This window comes from Acromyrmex echinatior, chromosome 2 (assembly GCF_024713525.1).
Source record: "Acromyrmex echinatior isolate Ae372 chromosome 2, ASM2471352v2, whole genome shotgun sequence".
Classification (NCBI taxonomy): Eukaryota; Metazoa; Arthropoda; class Insecta; order Hymenoptera; family Formicidae; genus Acromyrmex; species Acromyrmex echinatior.
Window position 1 is genome coordinate 2,014,583 of NC_141853.1, and position 20,450 is coordinate 2,035,032.

At 37.3% G+C, this 20,450-nt stretch overlaps 1 protein-coding gene across 2 annotated transcripts in view; it reads left to right on the forward strand.

Annotated features, from left to right (window-relative positions):
• Window positions 1-5,913: 5,913 nt before the first annotated feature.
• Window positions 5,914-20,450, forward strand: part of E75 (ecdysone-induced protein 75) — a 55,303-nt gene continuing 40,766 nt past the window's right edge. Inside the window, exon 1 of one of the 2 annotated variants that reach the window (XM_011055276.2) lies at window positions 5,914-6,543. In XM_011055276.2, coding sequence (XP_011053578.1) covers window positions 6,363-6,543 — 181 coding nt within the window. In that variant the 5' untranslated portion in view covers window positions 5,914-6,362. Of the gene's footprint in view, window positions 6,544-17,438; window positions 17,700-20,450 lie in introns of those variants that run through there. The other variant, XM_011055277.2, reaches the window with a different exon arrangement.

Below are 20,450 nucleotides of genomic sequence, written 5' to 3' on the forward strand. Positions count from 1 at the left end.
TTCTTAATGACAACACTGCACTCTGATATTAATAGCCAGGATTAAATGACCGAAGTGGACCCAGAGATAAATAAAATGAAAAACACATTTATGGAGTAACAAACAACAAGAAATAACAAAAATAAAATAACAATGCGCAACTAAAAAACTAGAATAGAAATTTGATTTGTGTACAACAAAAAATAATAATGATACGTATCAAATGAAAGTATTATGTGAAATTTTTATTAGAGACAATATCAAGATGAATTACAGTTGTTTTTCGATGCTGTAAAATTATTCTGACGACGATATTCTTGTAGTATTCTGTAATCTCATAAATAATATTTCCGAAGGAATGTTCAATTCCTTGTATTCTGTTAATTCACTGTATCAATTTATAGTCGAGTAGTTCGATTGCTTTCGCAAAATGTATCTTATCTTCGTCTGTATCACAATTAACAGCATTACTACATCATCCGGGCCACCTAAGACAGCCGCTTTTTATCAGCGGAACAGATTGGCAGGCATAATGATAGTGCTACTACCGTCGTGCAACCGAAACTAGCTGGTAGTGCTGGTACAGCGTTTCGACAGTCGCATAAATCCGTGATTCGATCGATCGATAAACGGCGCGGCACGGCACGGATCGTTGCGAGGCGGTGAAAACGCACTTACGACAGCACGGCAGTGCACCGTTGACAGCCAGGGTGAAGGAACTTTATCTGACTGGCGACTATCCGGTAGCGTAACGTCTGGTATAACGTAATGCCTACTAACGCATTACGTAGAGAAGTTACGACGTCTGGCTTTCTGCACTTTCGGCCTAGTTCAGGCGAGACATATCCTATCTATCTATCTCTCTAAGAATTTCTTCGCCTCTTCTGTTTTCTCTTGGCGCATTCGGTAAGGCCGGTTCTCTGAATTCTATCACCGTCTTTTCGCGTGCCGCAACAAAAGTCATTTGACCATGTAACAAGCTTATGCCACGCTCGATCTATTTGAAGCTCAGGAATGCGCGCCATTTAAAAGTGAATGGAATTTCAATAGAAGTCCAATCAGATACAATATTGAATTTAAACGCAATATCGTATACTTATTTTTTTAGTTGTTGGGACAATTATATGGGACAATTGTGGGATTACCCCTTTCGAAATTGATTATTTTTTTCATTTATTTAATAGCTACTACAGAAAGAAAATTTATTATTTAAGCACTAAAGACTCAGCTCGATCGTTTACACCATAACCCTTTTAATATATACTTTGTTTTTTAATATTAAAACAGAATAAAAAAATAGATCCTATATGTAATAAAACAATATGGAAAAATTGAGGACCTGCATTACATGGCTGTTCGTGTGCTTTTTACTTTTATTATATTAAAATATAAACATTTGAGCAATAAGTTTCAGTCATTTTTAATACAAAGTTATGCAAAGAATGCACTTAATTATATCTTAAAAAATTATCTCATAAATGAGTTACAAAGTTAGACATTGAATACATATTTCGTAAAAAGGGATTCCTGTTGTCACACGCATAATGTGATGCTGAAAACGTCAAAAAAATGAATTATAATAATGTCCGACGAAGATACCTCGTCGAATTTAACAATTGATGTGACATATTAGAAATTCAATGTCACGTCGTAATAAAAATGTTAATATGTCGAACCACGTCTACTATAAAATACATATATGCCCTCACATATACTTATTATTAAAAAAATGAAAATTATAAATTTTTTATTAAACTTAAATATGATTAACGAACGAATGATTCGGATGGTTCGACATATGAATTAATATTTTTATTGCATTGAATTTCAAATATGTCATATCAGTTGTTTCAAATTCAATGAGATTTCTTCATTGAATTAATATAATTCTTCATCGGATTAATGTAATTCACTTTTTTGGCATCACATTATTATGCAACAACAGGAGCTTTTTTACGAAATGTGTATTCAATGACAAATTTTGCGACTCATTTATAAAATGATTTTTTTATGTAAGATGTAATTAATGTTCTTTATATAGTTTTGTATTAAAAACGACCTAAACTTATGGTCGAAACGTTCATATTTTGATATATATAATAAAAGTAAAAAATTTACGAACAACCAGTGTCAGATCTTTACAGAAATTATTCCTTTCATATTGTTCTGTTTAATATTGTTTATATATTTCATTTATAATGTTCGATTGATATTGTAAGATTTAATAGACATTTTTTAATCAACGAAAGCATTCTTCCTTAATTAAATTAGAGCAAATGGAGAATATCGCACGTAAGAATCGAATAGATTCGATTTACAAACTCGCAATTTCATGAATGTTACATTTTTGACACTGTGCGCGCAGATGTAATAGACTAACACACCAATGGTGGAATGTGCTGGTCAGCTTTTCCTAACGTCTGCGGATTCAGAGAGCTTCGCTTACTTGGTCAAACTATTGTTTGCGTTACGGCATCTAGACGGCTATGTATTTGCGTGTGCTCATACATTTGTATGTCGTATTGCTGATTGAGAATAGCATTGATTGTGAAATGGAAAATTGTAGGCCGAACAATATTGATCGTGAAGAACGCGAAAAAGAAGGGGAAAGTGATAGAAATACTCGCTGAAGAACATAAGAATTAGAGAGAATGAGATAGTTTACGGACAGCTACAGATATATTACGTATTTATGAATTCCTTTTAGATAATAAATATGTTTTATTTATGTAGAAAAAGAATGTTGTGTTCATATATAAAAATTAATGTTTAAATTGAGTGAATTTTTTCGAGTATGATTGAAGTCTTACCTTATTATTGCCAAAAGATCGTTTATCGCACGAAATCTACACAAAAATGTTCGTCACATACATAATCTCGCCTCGTTTTCAAGTTTGGATGTAGGATAGACTTTCCCGACCTAATCGTTCCAGTCAACCTACCTCGGTAGCCTACACTCTTATAGTTACATTGTGAAAGAAGTACGAGTCCTAATTACCCACATTCTGTGCCAGATATTGGCTGCTAATTAAACAATTGTCGATTCAGCGTTTCTATTTCTTATTTGAGATTTCCCAAAACTTACTAACGTGAATGGCACGTAGAAAAGATTCTACGAAAAAAATTGGATAATATAAAAAAGAATTAGCTTTTAAATACTTAGTTAAATACTATTTCGCGCATTTTTTTCGAAAAAAATATTTGCATTTATATTTTTATTGATATCTATATAATTTACTCGTTTAGATATATACATATGTATAAATTGAAAAATTATGTTTATCCATTTCTCGTTCATTCTCGAAGTACAAGCCGTGCCTCGCAATATGCCTCCGCAATACATTGCAAATACATGGCGTGGGACAAATTGTGGGTGATAGAAGTGATAAAAGTATCTGTCATGGTAATCCGGTTTGTTTGTTCAGGACTTCGTAAAATGAATAGAAATAGAAAGGAAGCTAGTTTTAAATCAGTAATCAACGCGAGATTCAAACATCTATGCACTTTCTCAATAAGCATCGCACGTGGGTGTGGAACTGTGAGTTTCGTAATTACAGGTTTACTTCTAGGACATTATCTTGCGCGCGAATCAAACGGTGCAAACTGCACCTGAAAAATTTCTTATGAATGGTGGGCAGTTATTGCAACGCGGAAAGTGTCCCACGCGAAGTCCGCTAGGCAGCTGACATAGACATCTATTCTGACCGACTGCATATCTCAGCCTGTCCATTGTCTGCATGCAAGTAGGCCTGCATGAGAATGCAATAAAATCGTCTCCTGTCATTGATATGCGGACCACGCTTAAGATGAATTCAGTTAAACAAACTAGAATCTTGCAGGATTTCTTTTTACACTTTATTATATATTTTACTATTTAATACTCGGAGTTTTGTATTTGTATTTGTATTGGATTAAGTGCATAGAAGAAAGTTTTCTTTTCAAGACATCCTAAATAATGATATTTGTGTGAGTTTAGAGAATAGACCTTTTGAATAGTAATAGCATCAGAACATTGTTAAGTCATTTTTTATTTATTATGAATTATATATGTTTGTTAATTCTAATTATAACACTTTTAATTATATACAATGAAAATTTACGAATATATTTAATTCATGACTAAATCTTTAAAATTTTAGATGTTGTTATCAAACAACTTTTTCAAAAAAAAATCGAGACACAAGAAAAAATCTAAAATGATTTTGAATAATATAATCTCAATGATTGGGGCAAATGAATTTCTAATTAAGTACGGGATAATCAATTCAATAACTTTTAAAATAATTTGTAAACTCTGCTTTAAACGTGAAATAATTGAATGAAGAATTTGACTTTTCGATTTGTCGATGTAACAATATTTATACGATTTATTTTAAAAGCGTAAGTTCTTCTATAACGTAACGAAGATATGTATCAACTATATATTTCAAAACACTGCGTAATTATACATATTTCCAGGTCATAGTTGGGATAGGTTAGGCCTTAACAGCGTTTAGATTACGCTGGCATTCGTGCACCGTTGTTCGCTTTGGTCCCACCAGTCCCACCACTTACCTGTGATCCAACTTGTATTTTCTATAGCTGTAACCCACGTGTTCATGCCGCGCGCACACGCACGCGTATCCGTATGCAAGGGTTTAAACGGCTTTCACTCTCTAAGTGTTGGTGAGTCAACGACAACTTGGCAGGGGAACATACTATATTCCCCGATTATATACCATATCCAGGGCCGTAACAAGATCGACTCTTCGACGCATTTTTAAATTGCAGATTTAAATAGATTTCAATTTTTAAGAGAAAAAAATGTATACTTTTCCTAGGGCGGAATGATAATCTGCGCGATTACTTATATTTAAACAAATATTATATAATCGATTATAATTCGTCAACTTTTAAATTAATGTCAATTTTCAAATCTTTAAAATTAGCTTAAATGTAGACGCATGCAAACATATTATTTTACAAAAACTCCTATGAATTCCGAAGAGTCATGTATGACAAACTAACTGATTGAAGAAAATTCAATTGTTTTCTAATCTCGTTAGTCGTTAGTGAAGTTTGAAACAAGTTTTCGTTATATCGTTAAGTGGACAATGCAGTTTGATGAATTGTCAAAGCATAATAATAAAACCTAGGTCAAGTGTTTGCTGGTTGAGATCCTTGATCCTAATGACAGGTCAACCGTGCCAATTGTAAGAATAAAGCGGTTCTGTTCCGAGGATACAATCGTACAAGTTTGATCTTAACTGGATAAGATTGACTTTGACCACGTCCTGTTGCTCTGAGAACAACGCACATCAATATCTGCGTGCTGCAAATGAATCCTTGAAAGGATTGTTTAATACTCTTTCAAACAATTATTACGATTAATTAAACTTTATTAAAGAGAGAGAGAGAGAGAGAGATTATGAATCATGTTGGAGTTACTCAATCTAATCCTTCAATAAATACATAAATCATAAATTTAGCAAATGACGAAATAAATATACAAATACAATAAATGTAAAAATTCAGAATTTTGATAATTATTAATATACATGAATCTTCCAGAAATATCGTCTGGAAATATCAATATATCAAAAAAAAATTTACGATATTATCTTTCTTTTCTTTTTTCACACTTTAATGCACAGAAATATATTTGGTAGCTTTCGAAAACAAAAAGAAAAAAAATTGCACGGAAAGGAAAATGTGTGGAAACATCTGGTCCAAGGATGAATCGTCTGATTTTTTTTAAATCGCAATTCTTCCGTGGATCGTAGCAAAAGTTAATTGTTGAGAGCGAGCGACTGAGAACGCACAGGGTGGACGCGCGACGGTGGCACTTCGGTGATGTTCGGCGGCTCGGTGCGCAGGCGCTACGGTGCGGCGGTACACCACGCTGCGAACAACTCACTCGCGTACTGCATCGCACGGCACACACAGCACACCAACTAATCAACGAACCACGAGCGCGGATCAGCGCCGATTTGCAGGTACAGCCACGCGGTCGCGCCGACAGCTACGGTGCGGCAGCAACAACATAACAACGCGACACAAACTGGTGTATCGTCGGATGAGAGAGCGGTGTCATCGAGAAAGGGACAGTGATCGAGGAATCTCCGATTTCCGGAGATCATAATCACCGATTAGATATCACGGTGATCGCAAAGATCAGCGGACAAGTGCGTGGCTATACCGTTACGGATACGTCAAGTGAGAATTGACTTGCCACGGTTGCACGTCAGTGAGAACGGGACAGTCTCGCATGTCCCCGCGGCGTGGCATGTTTCTCAACTGTTCGTTGTTTACGTTCGGGTGGATGCGTCAGCGGGAGACGCGCGTCGAGGAAATATAGCGCGATCATCAAGGGTGCAACACGCGACTTTTTCCGGTGCTGGGCGATGACTGTGCAGAAGGTCAAACCACGCGGTACCGCGACGGAGGAGCAACAACCCTCGGCGTCAGACATTCTCTCACCATCGGGTGAACCCCACGAGAATGACAAGGAGCAATCAACGCGAAATTGTTATCGCGGGACCGGTCCACAGGACAGCGAAAATCTCCTGGGATGCGTCTTAGCCGGTAAGTGAGATAGACCCAATGAAAGGGAGAGTTCGCCTCTGGGCGATTCTCCAACACGCTACATTATGTGTTGTTCGTAGGCCTTAACCGCTAGTGCATCTAACGGACTCGCGGAAACATTCCTAACGTAACACACAGATCGCTATTCATATAGGAAGGGATGGAGAAAGAGGCGTTTTCACTTTCCAGCGCGGGCAAGAATGTAGGTCGCGGGGCCCGGGACGAGGCCGAGTTCGTTGCCCTCGGTCGGCGGCCTTCCACTCGGCGCTCCGGCAATTTTTCTCCATCTCTTTCTATCTCCCTCTTCTCTCGTTTTCTATCTCCCCCTTCCCCGCCTGACTATACACATACATATATACACACACACCCACACACATACACATACACACACACACCTCTTGTTCTCGGTGTCGGCACTAGCCTAGATAGTGCGAGAACCTCTCTAGAATCTCCCACCCTCTTTCACGCATACATACGTGCGGGCGTTTCCTCCTCTCGCTATTCTCTCTTTCTCTCTCTCTCTATAGTCTTCCTACCATTTATTTCTCTCATTCTGTCTCGCTCCTCCTCCTGTTGGCAAATCGCGCACTCGCGATCTACCATATCTCTCTCTCTCTCTCTCTCTCTCTCAACACCGACAGGAAAGTGGGTCGACGGGGCCTTGGCGCGAGGCTAGTTCGTTCACCCTGCCTGCCCCGTAACTGGGGCAAGATGAAATTAACCGAGCAGTCCGACCCTCCGTCCCTCTCCCTGTCTCACCGTTCGCCAAGTAGAGCCGTTGGTGAACTCCGCGACTCATGTGGCCAATCGCCGTCGGGCCGGTTCAACGAACTCCAACTGGGTCTCCCCACCTGCCCCACTACCCGGTAGCTCTCCCACTCCAGTTTAGCTATTCGACGACTAAGCCTCCCCACCTACATCCACTAGCGAAGGTCACCAACACAGCCGGCTATGTCTCGTCGACGCGTCGAAGATTGGCCGAACCGTTCGTACTTACGCATACATACAAGAGAAGCATGCGTGACGCGTAACTTTGCGAGAGAGCGACGAGTACACGGCGACGGCGACGACGATGAAGGCGGCGATGGTACTTTGGTGACGTACGTATGTACGTACGAACGTACGCGCCACCATTGGCCTATCATCGGCTGGGAATTCTCGTCAGCATGGGCTTCGTTACGTAACCGTACACGATAGTGAATTACGACGGTAAACTACCTACTCACGAATCCCTCTCGCCACAATCTCTCTTCTCTCTTCTCTCTCTCTCTCTCTCTCTCTCTCTCCCCCCCCATCCCTCCTTTCTCATCTTCGCTCCTCAGCGCTCCTCCTGACTGTCTTCACTATACATGGAGAAAGTATCAGCTAGCTGCTTCGCTGGACCGTGATCACTCTCGCTGCTAGAATGCTTTCACCGTTTCTTCGTATGTCGCGAGTGGTCATCTCTCGCCACTCGGTGCATCATTATTATCATCTCCGGAGCACTGACCTACCGTATGCGACGCATGTATGGGATGGACCGTTAATTGCAATGTAGATTGTAGACTGCTAGATGTACTCGCTACGTGCGCTGTATTTAAAAGACGAAATAGTTTATATTCGAAAAATATATGCATTACGAACCCTAAACATTTCTTTCCATTTTTCCGTACAGTCATATTCGAATTCTATGTGTTTTAACGCTTAATAATATGTACAACTTATATTAGTTTTCAATTTATTATTGAATTCTGAACTTTAATATTTTTGGATGAAAAATATTTCAGAATCCGTGTCTCTAAATCAACATTATTCAACATTTATTTTTTTTCAAAATCGGCATTATTAACGTTATAATGAAAATAGCAAGAGTATCTATTTCGCGAATCAGAGTGTTATCAATGCGTACAGATTGTACGAAAAAGAAGAGATCGACACCTACATTTGACGAAAGAAAGCCTATGTCATAATAATAAAATCGTTTATCCTTGGCTGGATATTTTCTAATTGCGCTTGTGCGATTGTTGGCTAACCTCAAAAGCAAGACGCGCGGGCAATGGCCTGGCCTCCTCCCGGTCCCCAGTGACCTCGATTGATGCACGGTGTCCTCTCCCAGTCCACCTTCTCCCTCCCCTCTACTCCCACCCTACACCCTCTAAGCGGAGCGTTGACTCGACATCGCCCAATCAGAGGCCGGTTCGTCGACTCTCCGGGCTGCTCTCTCGGGGTCGTTCTAATCTCGCAACGTCCCTACGCCAAACTGACGAGAAGCCCGATAAGAGTACGATCTCGCTCATCCTCTTTCTACATACATGCACACGCATCTTTTTCTTTCCTTCTTTCTCTCTCTTTTTAGCTTTCTGTCTCCCCTTGTCTCTTCCCCCCTCCCCCTCTCTCTCACTCTTTCTCTCTTTCTCCTCTCGCTCCCTCCTCCATATTGCCTTTCTCTCACTCCCTCCTGCTGCCGAGGTGAACAACCTCAAATCATGTCGGCACTCTTATCGCCCGCGAGCTCGGAACCCTTATCGAGTAAACGCACGTTCGCTCGAGTTCGCCGAACCGCTGGCAAAAATGACAATTTTTCTTGATCACCCCGCGTAATGTGAATGCTCATAAGATGCGCTCGTCCTGTGTTAGCGCATGGAGTGGGAATGATACTTTGAGGAACCGACGACCCAGTTTGGCTCAGTCACAGTAAATATCAACGCTTTTGTTAAGAGGCTCGATATAGATAACATCAGTCCATTAGAACAGAAAACTTGTTTTCTAGTAGTCTCGCAAATCTCAAAAACTAATAATAAATAAAACGAACACTGTTCGTTTAATGTTTTAAAAACAAGATAGGTTTCTCTTGTAATAAGAGAAGTTGACGATATTTCTAAATTAGAAATTCTAATAGTTGATCAATTAAAGATAATTACGTGACTTTTTGATGTCTATTTTTTGTCACGTGATATGTTTCATACAGAATACAGCAGAGTGTCAACACGTGCGAGTAAACAAAAACTAGCGAAAAATGTATGACAAAGAATGAAATAGAAGAAAAGAGAAAGGGAATCATCTTATTTCTCGTACGCGTATTTCCCTTTCATTGGCATCCGGACGAGCCACCTTCGCCGTTGCCTTAACTTCCTAGCCAGACCACTCTTACTTTCTTTCTGGTGAACCGTCTCGTTTGAGATTCGTATTAAGAAAAAGAAGAATAAATTTCTAACACATTACATTTTCTATTATGTTGCGACGAAATATCTTGTTTGATTATTAAGTTTGTTGCGAATTGATTGAAAGTCTCGTGTGTGTCGTTTCACCATTTTTAAATACCTCATGTGTGTGTTTCCAACGTAACTATACACTTCATTTATTTCGTTCGATTAGATCAGCGAGAAGTGAAACGAATAACCATTTACGATCTAAAGTATTTCACGGAAATTCAAACTGAGCGATTACTCACGCGTCCCAACCCTCGGAACTTAGGTGGTGTGGGGAAAAGGTCGTGGGGGTGAAGGGAGGGCCGGTAACCTCGAGGCCAATGAACTCTGACCCACCAACCAGTCCCGGTATCGTTCATCCCTTCCTCCGGTGCTAAGTATAGCATTTCTACCAACCTGTCGTCCTATGCTACAGATATTATATCCACCCCAACTTATGCACCCCTTCTCCATGCCATAGCTCACTCATCCCTTCAAAAACTCGCTAATTCCACTTTTCTTGCTACGAGCTTAATGCAAAGTACTTTTGCCTGTTACAAAATGTCTGTTTCAAACGGTTGTGTTATACGATTTTGATCTTATGAAATTTTTCTAAAAATATAGGAGAGCGATAATGAAAGATATGATAGATATTATTTATTAACTTTAAGAATTAAAGTACTATATAATAACTATTTGTTAAGTTTAAATATATATAACCATCATGAGGAGAGGACACATATTAATGAGTAAATTCCATGTAATTTCCTCGCAGATAAATTCTCTTAAATAATATTTATACATTTCTTTTGTGTGGTGAACTATCATATGTATCTTCCCTACCTCCAAAAGCAAGAGGGAGATTCGCAAGCGTCGAGGTCGCGAGGTCATCGACCGTCGAGGGTGGCACTCACCCTAACTAGGCCAGCAGATCTGTCTTTCTCTTTCTCTCCCACCCCCTTTTCTCTCGATACGCCCTTCCTTTGGTTTCTCCCACCCGATATAATCATATCCCCACCAGGACACGTAACCTCTCGGAGACGTTCCATGATTCTGCTATTTTCGCGGGACCACTCGACATGGATATACATGGCCACCTACGTTTGGCGGGATAATTTGTGCTATCGAGGTCATTCCACCCTGCTTGGTGGAGAACGAAGCCTACTACTTCGCCCCGCTATATCGCTTACATCGAGACTTTAATTCTTTTCCTTCTGCTGAAAGCGAAAATATCTCGTGTTACTATGATAACAATGATGATATATTTGAGACTCATTTCTAGTCATCTATCTTTCGTCAATTAATTTTGATTGAGTACATGTGAAACACACGAAATACTTAGTTCATGATTATATACATATATACACTATATTATCTAATAATGCGTAATTCTGTTAATCTTAAATAAATTCTGTAATCTTAAATAAATTTAAACAATCCATTTATTTTTAAAATTAAATAATTTAATTGCATTTTTTAAATAGTTTCTTTAATCGTTTTATGATTAATTATAATTACAATGAAACGGATAATTAAATATAGTATATATAAGATGTAATATATGTAAGATAATGGCATACCATGCTATGTTTATTTGAATAAACGTGAGGTACAGGGTATCAAAAATACGCTAATGAATCAACTGTTGAGTACATGTCTAATAATAGTGTCCGGTTGATCACTGGTTCAGGATCAAAGGAATGCTAGAACTCGATTTTATAAACTAAAACTTGTTTAAAGGATTGAAAAAAAGATGCTGCTATTAGCCATCAAAAAATCATAGCGGTTGGTATATCGATGACTATTATAGATTGAATGACTATTATAGATAGAAAATGCTGCACAAACCGAACACACAGCATCATGGACATGCTTTGTCGGAAACATCTGAGTATTGCGGTACCTTGTATCTCATATATATTTTTGCTAAGATGACAACTATCTAGATATAGCATATTTTACATCACTTTACCCGGATTTTTTCCTTTTGTTACTGTTAGATAAAAAATGACCAATTGTGACTTAGAAATGATTTTTTAAGAAGTGGTTTTTTTCGCAATATCAACAGAAAAAATAAAAAAAGACAAATATAAAAAGAGAGGAAAAAGTTGTGGAGTCACTTGCAACTCAATGCTTACTTTTTTGCCATAGAAGTAAACATTTTTTAAGCATACACATGCAAAAAATTCATCAATAGCGTAGGCATTCTCGTTAGAAATTTAGACTTTTTTTGAGTTACCCTTTTTTTAGAGGTACCGTATTGGACTGATATTCTTTACCTGTTCTTTCAAGAACAAAGTTACTTGAAGATTTTTTTTTCTATTGTTATGAAAAAAAGGATCATAAATTCCGCCCTCATAATTTTCTTAAATAAAAGGGAAAATCTAAAAGTTCATATTATTCACACACACACACACACACACACACACACACACACACACACACTCTCTCTCTCTCTCTCTCTCTCTCTCTCTTTCTCTCTCTCTCTCTCTCTCTCTCTCTCTCTCTCTCTCATATAACAAACAGCAAATATCCATCTTAGAAGCCTGTTCTATAAAATAAGCTTCAGTAGATCAATATTCATAGACGATTTTTATTGAGACACTATTTATTTTTAAAACGGTCTTCAAATAAGAACGGACTACGAATACTGTCCCTAGTCTTTATTTTCTACATTTCTCTAAAACGGATAGTTTGATATTCTATATCTAGATTTTTACTGGATCGTCTTTATCATTGTCCTTTAATCATTATCGATCTGAAAGATATCACATGTATTGCAACACGCCTGACCCGCATTGATTTGATTGATAACAATATCAGAATTAGCGAACCATGCATTGAAAAAATCAATTAAGTGTTTTTTTGTATAGTATCATTAATTGTTCAGTGCATAAAAAATTACATTAAACTGTAAAATAACGTACATTTCTCAGAGAGAAAGTTACAAATCTTAAGATTTGATTTCGATTGCAACTTTCACTAAATTGCGTTTACTCTTCGCCTAATAATATACTAATCGCATTTATCGCGCCTTACTTAATTTCTATGCTCTTTAACATGCACGTTTCTCTCACATTGCAAGTGATTATCATATCTGTGGCTAATAAAATGCATCGCACGACGGTTAACCGTGACGAGTAAACACTTAATCACCTCCTTCGAGTATCCACCGAGAGCGCATTCAGCTTAGAAGGGGAAAAATATTGAATCACGATCGAGAGGCGGCGTGAACGTCGAAGGTGCGCATGCAGAGCGATTATCCTCGTTCGATGTCGATGAACCACTTGACGCGGATTCCGGCTTCGAAGGACATGGAATCGCCGATCCGCGACGAACTTCACGTACAAATCAGTTATTATATCGGCGTATCAATTTACATACCCGTTTGTTTCTTATACGGCGCTAATCACACAAATTGCAACTATTGGGCAAGTTATAAATATGATAATAATCGTTGCATAATGTCGCCGCCTGCCGATAAAGTGATACGATCGATATAAAAGTTAGGCGCACGATAATATGCAAGTTGTTCCAGAACTGTCATACTTCTTTTCAGTTAGAAATTTTTTAATTATCTAAGCATGCACAAGTTTATGCAATACAAGAAAAAGATACCTTGTTTTATTCACGCTGTTCCGTACAAACTGATAGGATAATAGGATGTTCGCATAAAATTCATTAAATATTTATTATCATCCCCTATGAGAAATATATATGTATATCTCGCAAAGAAACATAATCACAATTTATTGTTGTAATAATTGTTTGTATATTCATATCGTTGGATAATTTTGAGTACTCTGCGAGCAATCGATGTTACGGCAACACATAATCGGGGATAGGTGGAGGTTGGTGCGTCGAATCCATGTCGCGGTTGACCGGGTTAGGAATCGTGGTGAGATCGTTGCCCCAACGACCCGATACCCCAACCAACCCCGGGATCCGTGGTGGTATTTCCGCGGGAGAATGGGAGGCCGGAAACAGGTAACACGGACTGATATCTCGAACGTAACTGTGAATTTTGTACGTTTCATTCTTATTAATGTTGTTGCGAATAAAATCATTTAAAATATAATAGATGTTTTATATGAATTCTTTTTGCGTACACATATTGTCAGAAATGGCACTTTTATCAGCACTTTCTACAACTTTGTATAAAAAAGATATAAAGATGAAAAAGAATTATTTTCGATGTAAACAAAGATAAACAATTTTTATTTATTTTTTTCATCTGTTAAAGCTGAAATCGTTTTCGTGTGAAAACATTGTTTTTCCGTCGAGAGTGGCGATACTTGAAGAATACAAGACATCGTAAATGTTATTTGACAAAGCGCAGGAGTTTTATCGGAATGTAGCTAGAAGTGTCATGTAACCATAAGGCCCATAATATGATCGCTTGCTTTCACTTTCTGGGAGTAGTTGATTGATATCACTATTATACACTATTTTGGATCATTTTCATATATTCCTCAAAGTCAAGACTTTCTTGGCACGTATGTTTTATAAATTCTTTTGATTAATTTTTATTAATAGAAAGAAACTCACTTCATCATGTTATTTAATGCTTAATAACTATTATTCATGACAAATGTGAATATCAAGTAACAGCAAAATTTTCGTAACGTAAAGTTATTTTTACTACAAAATTAATCTCATTTCACTGCAATCTCTAAAGATATCGACTATCGACAGTAAGAGGCAAATTTTGTCAGCAAAAAGCTGTTTCATAAATGATTACGGAGGAAGATAGATGGATAGATAAATAAAAAGGAAAAGAGAGACGGGAGAAAAGAGAGAGAGGGAGAGAGAGAGAGAAAGCGAGAGAGAGGACACGTGTATGTTACGTGCATTTGTCTGTATGTGGAGGCGTGCGTCAGTGATCTCTCAAGGCCTTCGCACATTAGCCGTTCGGTAGCGTTCGCACCGTCCCACTTTCCTTCGCGCACGGTCAACGACCTCGTAGATAGGTGTAGTAGGCGCTCCAAGGTAGTACACTACATGCGCGCGCTCGCGATTCTATCCGTTCTCGTTACAGATTGTTTCAAAAAAGGATATGCCAGCAGCAAAATTATATATCCTTGAAACTATAAACCCGCGATGCGATTTCACGCAATCATGCGAACGTTTATCATCTAAGTTCGCAGGAAAAAATGAAAAGGGGAAACTTCTACGCGCAATTTTTATGCACGTAATCTGATTTAATGCAGATTATACTAAAGAGAGATTTATTAAAATTATTAACTTGTGCTAATGTTGCAATTCCGAAAGTTGTATATATAATACTTTTCGAACAATTCTTTTTACATAACATATGTTTTCGTTACATATATTTTTTACGTAATATTATCTCTCTTGAGTGTATTCGTTTTAAATCTACAAGGATTAACTGTACTAGATGATTTCAGAAATCGACATTTCGTTGAGATGGTCGGTCGTAAAAAACTACTGACAAAAAATAGTACCATGCATAAATGAATTAGAAACGCTACAGAAAATACTTTGTAGAAATACAGGATGTCATAAATAAAAAATACAAAATTAGCCGAAAATAGGTAAACCGTGACAAGGATTAAAAAACGAGGCCAATTTGTTTTGAATACTAATCATGCATAAAAGCATACCTTAAAAACATCCGAAATATGTTTTAAGAACATTTCTAAAACCTGTGGAATTAAAGTGTGCTATTTGGAAGTTTTTTCTTCGAAAAGATTGAGAGTAAATTGTATGAGTTAAAAGATATCCTTTATGTATTTTGTTCCGGTGTAAGAATACGTGCGGAGTATAATAAATTCTCAAGGACTTTAATAAGACAACTGTAATTTTATGACAGTGTAACTTTATCGTATAATGACTGATAAACAAAAAATGGAAAACAAGATAACGTTTCTACCGAGAATTTTGAATCATCCAATACAAAAGTGCGCGAGTGTGCGATACAGCTGCTACGCACACGCATGACCTGACATACATAATCACGGTACAGTTCGCGTGCGATCCGTGCGAAGGCGCCACTGCCTTTCGCGAATCTCCGAGGAAAAGTCGGTACGACAGAGAATTCACATCTCGCGAGTCGGTATCGATAAAACACTCGAGATAATGTTATGATCTATGTTAAAAAATTCATTCCGATTACTTTTCGAAAGCATATGATTCTACTCTTTTTTTATCCGCCTGTCAAAGTTATGTTTCCGTACATCTAAAATATGACATCGGATACAAAGAAAATAGTTTTAGATAGGTTTTAAGAGTTTTCAACCTAGACTAGTTTTGTTAGACTACAATAGAGATACAATCCAGATTTTGTATTGTTACAATTTGCTTTGAACATTTTAAAGAGTTACAATATTTGACCATTTTAGGCTACATTCAGATTCCCACCAGAGTGCCATCTAGATATCATTTTATTCTTCACTAAATGTCAAACAAGGATAAAATGATATATAGGAAGTAGGATACTTCGGATGGAAATTCAAACAAATTTAGTACCAAATAATTGTTTACATTATTAGTTTTGTTCTGTAGTATTTTTTTGATGCTCCAATTTAAACCGAATTTTATTGATGTACAAGTTTTATTGCAACCAACATCATATGTTACACATAGAACGTTTGATTGTGCAATAGCGACATATCAAGAATAAAAAAAAAAAATTATAAAGGAGAAAAATTATTTAAAGCAGTGACTTGAACAAATGTAGCGAAAGGTCGGTGAATGTAACAAATAATTAGAACACTGACTTGCGCGATATATTGACGTCAAGCTTAGACCCTTACGCAATATCTATAGATGAACGCATTTCTGCATGTGATATCTATTTTTAGTTGATCAGTGTCGGGGGAGTGTCCTACTTGCGATGGCGGTATACGGTCATACAAGTTTGTGATAATAGCAAGAGATATGAAGTATCACCTGAGCATGAAATCGACATAACTTAATAAGAATTTGTAAATCGATTATTATCTTTCAATAATACGTATAGGTTTCGTCACATGTTCATACGATCAATTACATTAATATTAAACTTTGATCTTTTTCTATAAATTGATTTAGATTGACAAACACGTGATACTACTATATACAAGTAATAATTAACTATATTGACAATTAAAATTAAATGACACTTAATAATAATCCTAATACTCCTTTTTTCTTTAAGACGCCACTCTCTCATTGATATTTATTAATAACTATATATTAGTAGATATTATCTTAGATGATCGTATCGATTATCGATTATCGTATCGATTAATATCAGTATATTGTTCGTACGTTTAATACTAACTAGTCTGTTGTTAGTTATTGATGATTTCCGCTTATAGCCTTCTATTTTATTCTTATCCTCCGCCGCCGCTATTTCTCGCAGGGTTTATATCGCTCGTAAACAGATGTTATAAATGTGCATCGGCAATTCGCGGAATGTAAAGATTGCGAAAAGTAAAAGAATTGCTAGAATCTGTCTGTGTCGTAATCTCATTGTCGTTGAGTTATTAATTAAAAGTATTCTTGTGTGACATGATGAAAAGTTTTATATATTATATGAGAGAGTAACACAATTTTAATTTTATTCGAGCCAGCATATGTCTCCTTTATATTCTGCACTTATTCCAGTAATTCTACAATTTTCAAAAGAAATTAAATATACATATCCGCGTCCAATTAAGTTTCCCCTAAATAGCGTGGGCACATCGACGCCTGCGCAAAAAGCCCCACGTTCATCCCGCGTTTCACCCTGCCGCAACATTCATGGTCACATCACACAACCCTCGAGTACGCATTAACTTTCCGCCGTGGTGGAGCATTGTTTTAACACGTTATCAGCGCGAGTAATGTCAACAATCATGATGCGCGATGACGTGAGTGAGAACACGACTGTTCGCGGACCGATCATTAGATACAACAGCCTGGATCCGATCGTGATCATCGAGACGACCGCTATTGTAATCACCGAGACGCAGAAAGCTGAGAGACGTCATCAACGCGTCAAAGGTTCGTCCTTTATCTATCATAAGGTGTTCAATAAATGTAACGGCTTTTCTTATATACATCATACGTAATCCAAATAGCTGAGATCTTTCGAGCAAACGAAGAAATGCTTATTAACGAATGGAAACGTATGTAATGTCGTCCCATCTTGTCGATCCTACCGGCATCTCGTATCTCTTCTATTCATCAATATCATAGGAAATTCTATTATTTTACTATAATTATTTTACTATTCCTCTTATTACAATTTCTTATCCCGACGAGGTCATTTCTTTGGAAGGATGCATTGCTCAACATTGCTGTTCCGCGCAGGTCGTAGACTGATGTAGGATTGGACTAGTCTAATGATTCTTGTGTTCCATGTTGTAATATATTAAAGACAATTTCTTGATCATACATTTTTTTCAGTTATAAGTCAAGCCATTGTAACATGTTTTAAGCTTCTATAAGTTTACACATTTTACACAATTTACGTAATTATTTGCTTTCAAACATATTTTTATTGATATTGGAGCAACAGCGTTGATATTTGATATATTATTATAATAAAAATTGCCGATTAAATGAATTCTTTATCGTTAATCACATTAATTGAGAGTATTCAAATTAATTTTGTCGTCCCATTATGATTATAGAGTTTAGCTTTTGTTTAAAACACCCATCAGTACACTTTTCCGTATGAAAAATTATACCACTTTTCAATTGGACGCATTTAAAATATTGCAACTTGCTCCGGGAAAAGCTTTGACACTGAGTCGTATCGATTTTACCTCAAGCGGAGCTCACGTGCTCGTTGACATTGACATTGTTCGCGGGCTTGCACGGACGCGGGCCTGCCATCTGTCGACCGCGAACCTTACATGTACCTGACGATTAACTTACACTTTGTACCGCGCGATGGCAGTTGTATCGTTCAAACTCTGTCGTCGTTATCATCTTTTTAATTTGCAGAAGCAGGAAAAACCGTATTCTTTATATAAAATACATTTTTTATTTACACGTTTACGTAAGAAAAGATATTCTTCTACTGTTATCGATATCCTATAAGATTTAAATCGATGCAACCTGTTTTCCTTTCTAAATGCACTCAGATCTTAGGGAAATCATTTTTAAAAAATCCAATGATTGAACAGCTTTCTAAATGCTCATTTCGCTTATTTATTAGAGATATAGACCTCTACAATCAAGTGTTATCTAAATGAGCCCTGTCTTTTCTTCTTTTATCGCATATCAGACTTTCTCGTTTCAAGGATGCATCAAAATTCCATAAATCGTTCGTCAACAAGCACCACTTTTGTGTTAATAATTGCATTTTTATCAGGCGAGTGTCCAGAGATCAGACATCTAATCTCGATGCAAAATTATACTCACTATGTCCCTGAGTAAGCCGAGAGAAAAAAACCGTCTGGCAATAATAGATGCGAGAGTGTACCAGTCGTCGCAAGTTTCGCAATTGCTCGCAAAGGCTCATGGCCGTTGTTCTATGATTATGGTGACTGAGAGTGAGGTCTACGCCCGCTGTCAATGACATACTGTTTCCTGTAATAGATCATGTATATTCATTTGCGTTCAATTTACTTATTGGTTCAATTTACTTATTATCGTCGAAAAAAATTGCAGTGGCTGTTTCTGCAATCTTATCAGTATCATTGAAGCTTCATTAACCGCGTCAAAACGCGCGTAAAAGCGCGTTTGTGGCTTCCATTCCTTTTATTAGATACGCCCTAGATGATAAAAATCCAAAGATTCTCTACAGGCGGCGCGAGTCGAGGTGAGAGTACTTTCACCTTTCTCTCTGACGTTGTCTCTCTTCTCAGCCATGTGACTCGCCTCCCGCTCGCTTCTCTTTCTCTTTCCCCTTGACAGCTTTTACTCTCGATTGCTCGCTACCTCTGCCACTTGGAGAAAGCTGCAGCTCTGACCTCGCGCTCGCGGCGACATTTCTTCTTTCTCGTCTTCGATCTTTCCCTCCTTGCTCACTTGAAGATCCTCTCGCACTTGTTGTCATTTCTTCGATCCACCTTCGAGGTTGCGTCACAACTCGCAACTTCTCATATACTTTGCCAAGCTTATTCGTACATGTGACACCTTTTTCGTCGGCTTATATAAATACATTACCGAACTTCTTAAGCGCTTCTGTCATAAAGCTGAATGGTTCTGCAAGACGGTTTAACCGCAAATTAGTCAGTCACCAAATACATAATGAGTCGTATTTCGTCATATTTTGCAAATATTATTATTATTTTTTTTTTTTTATTGAAACGGTTATTCTGGTACACCTTTTCCTAGGCAAAAATAGGAATATTTCTCGTATTTATATTCTATGTACATATTTATATTCTATAATTATATCTATTAATTAGATATGAATATAAACCAGTCATTTGAAAAGTAAAGTTGTATAGATATTAATGTATTACATATCGATGATTGTAAATCGTGAACATATGTATATTAACAACTTCTCATGTTATTTTTCATTCCTATAATTTATTTTATAATTGTTCCTTTTTCACAAGAAATATGCAATACAGTGATAAATGTTAACAATTTTAAATTTACTCTTAATATTTCTTAATAGCGATTAAACTGCTGAGACGAAAATTCGATGAAATTTGAACGCCCTTAGACAAGAGCGAAATTTTATCGCGTCGTCTCGCAAGTAAGGCGATCGTTTTTACAGTCAAGCATGTCCAGCATGATATTGGGCAATCGGACCTCGGCCGTCCTGGATGTCGGCCGGTAACCCCGGCC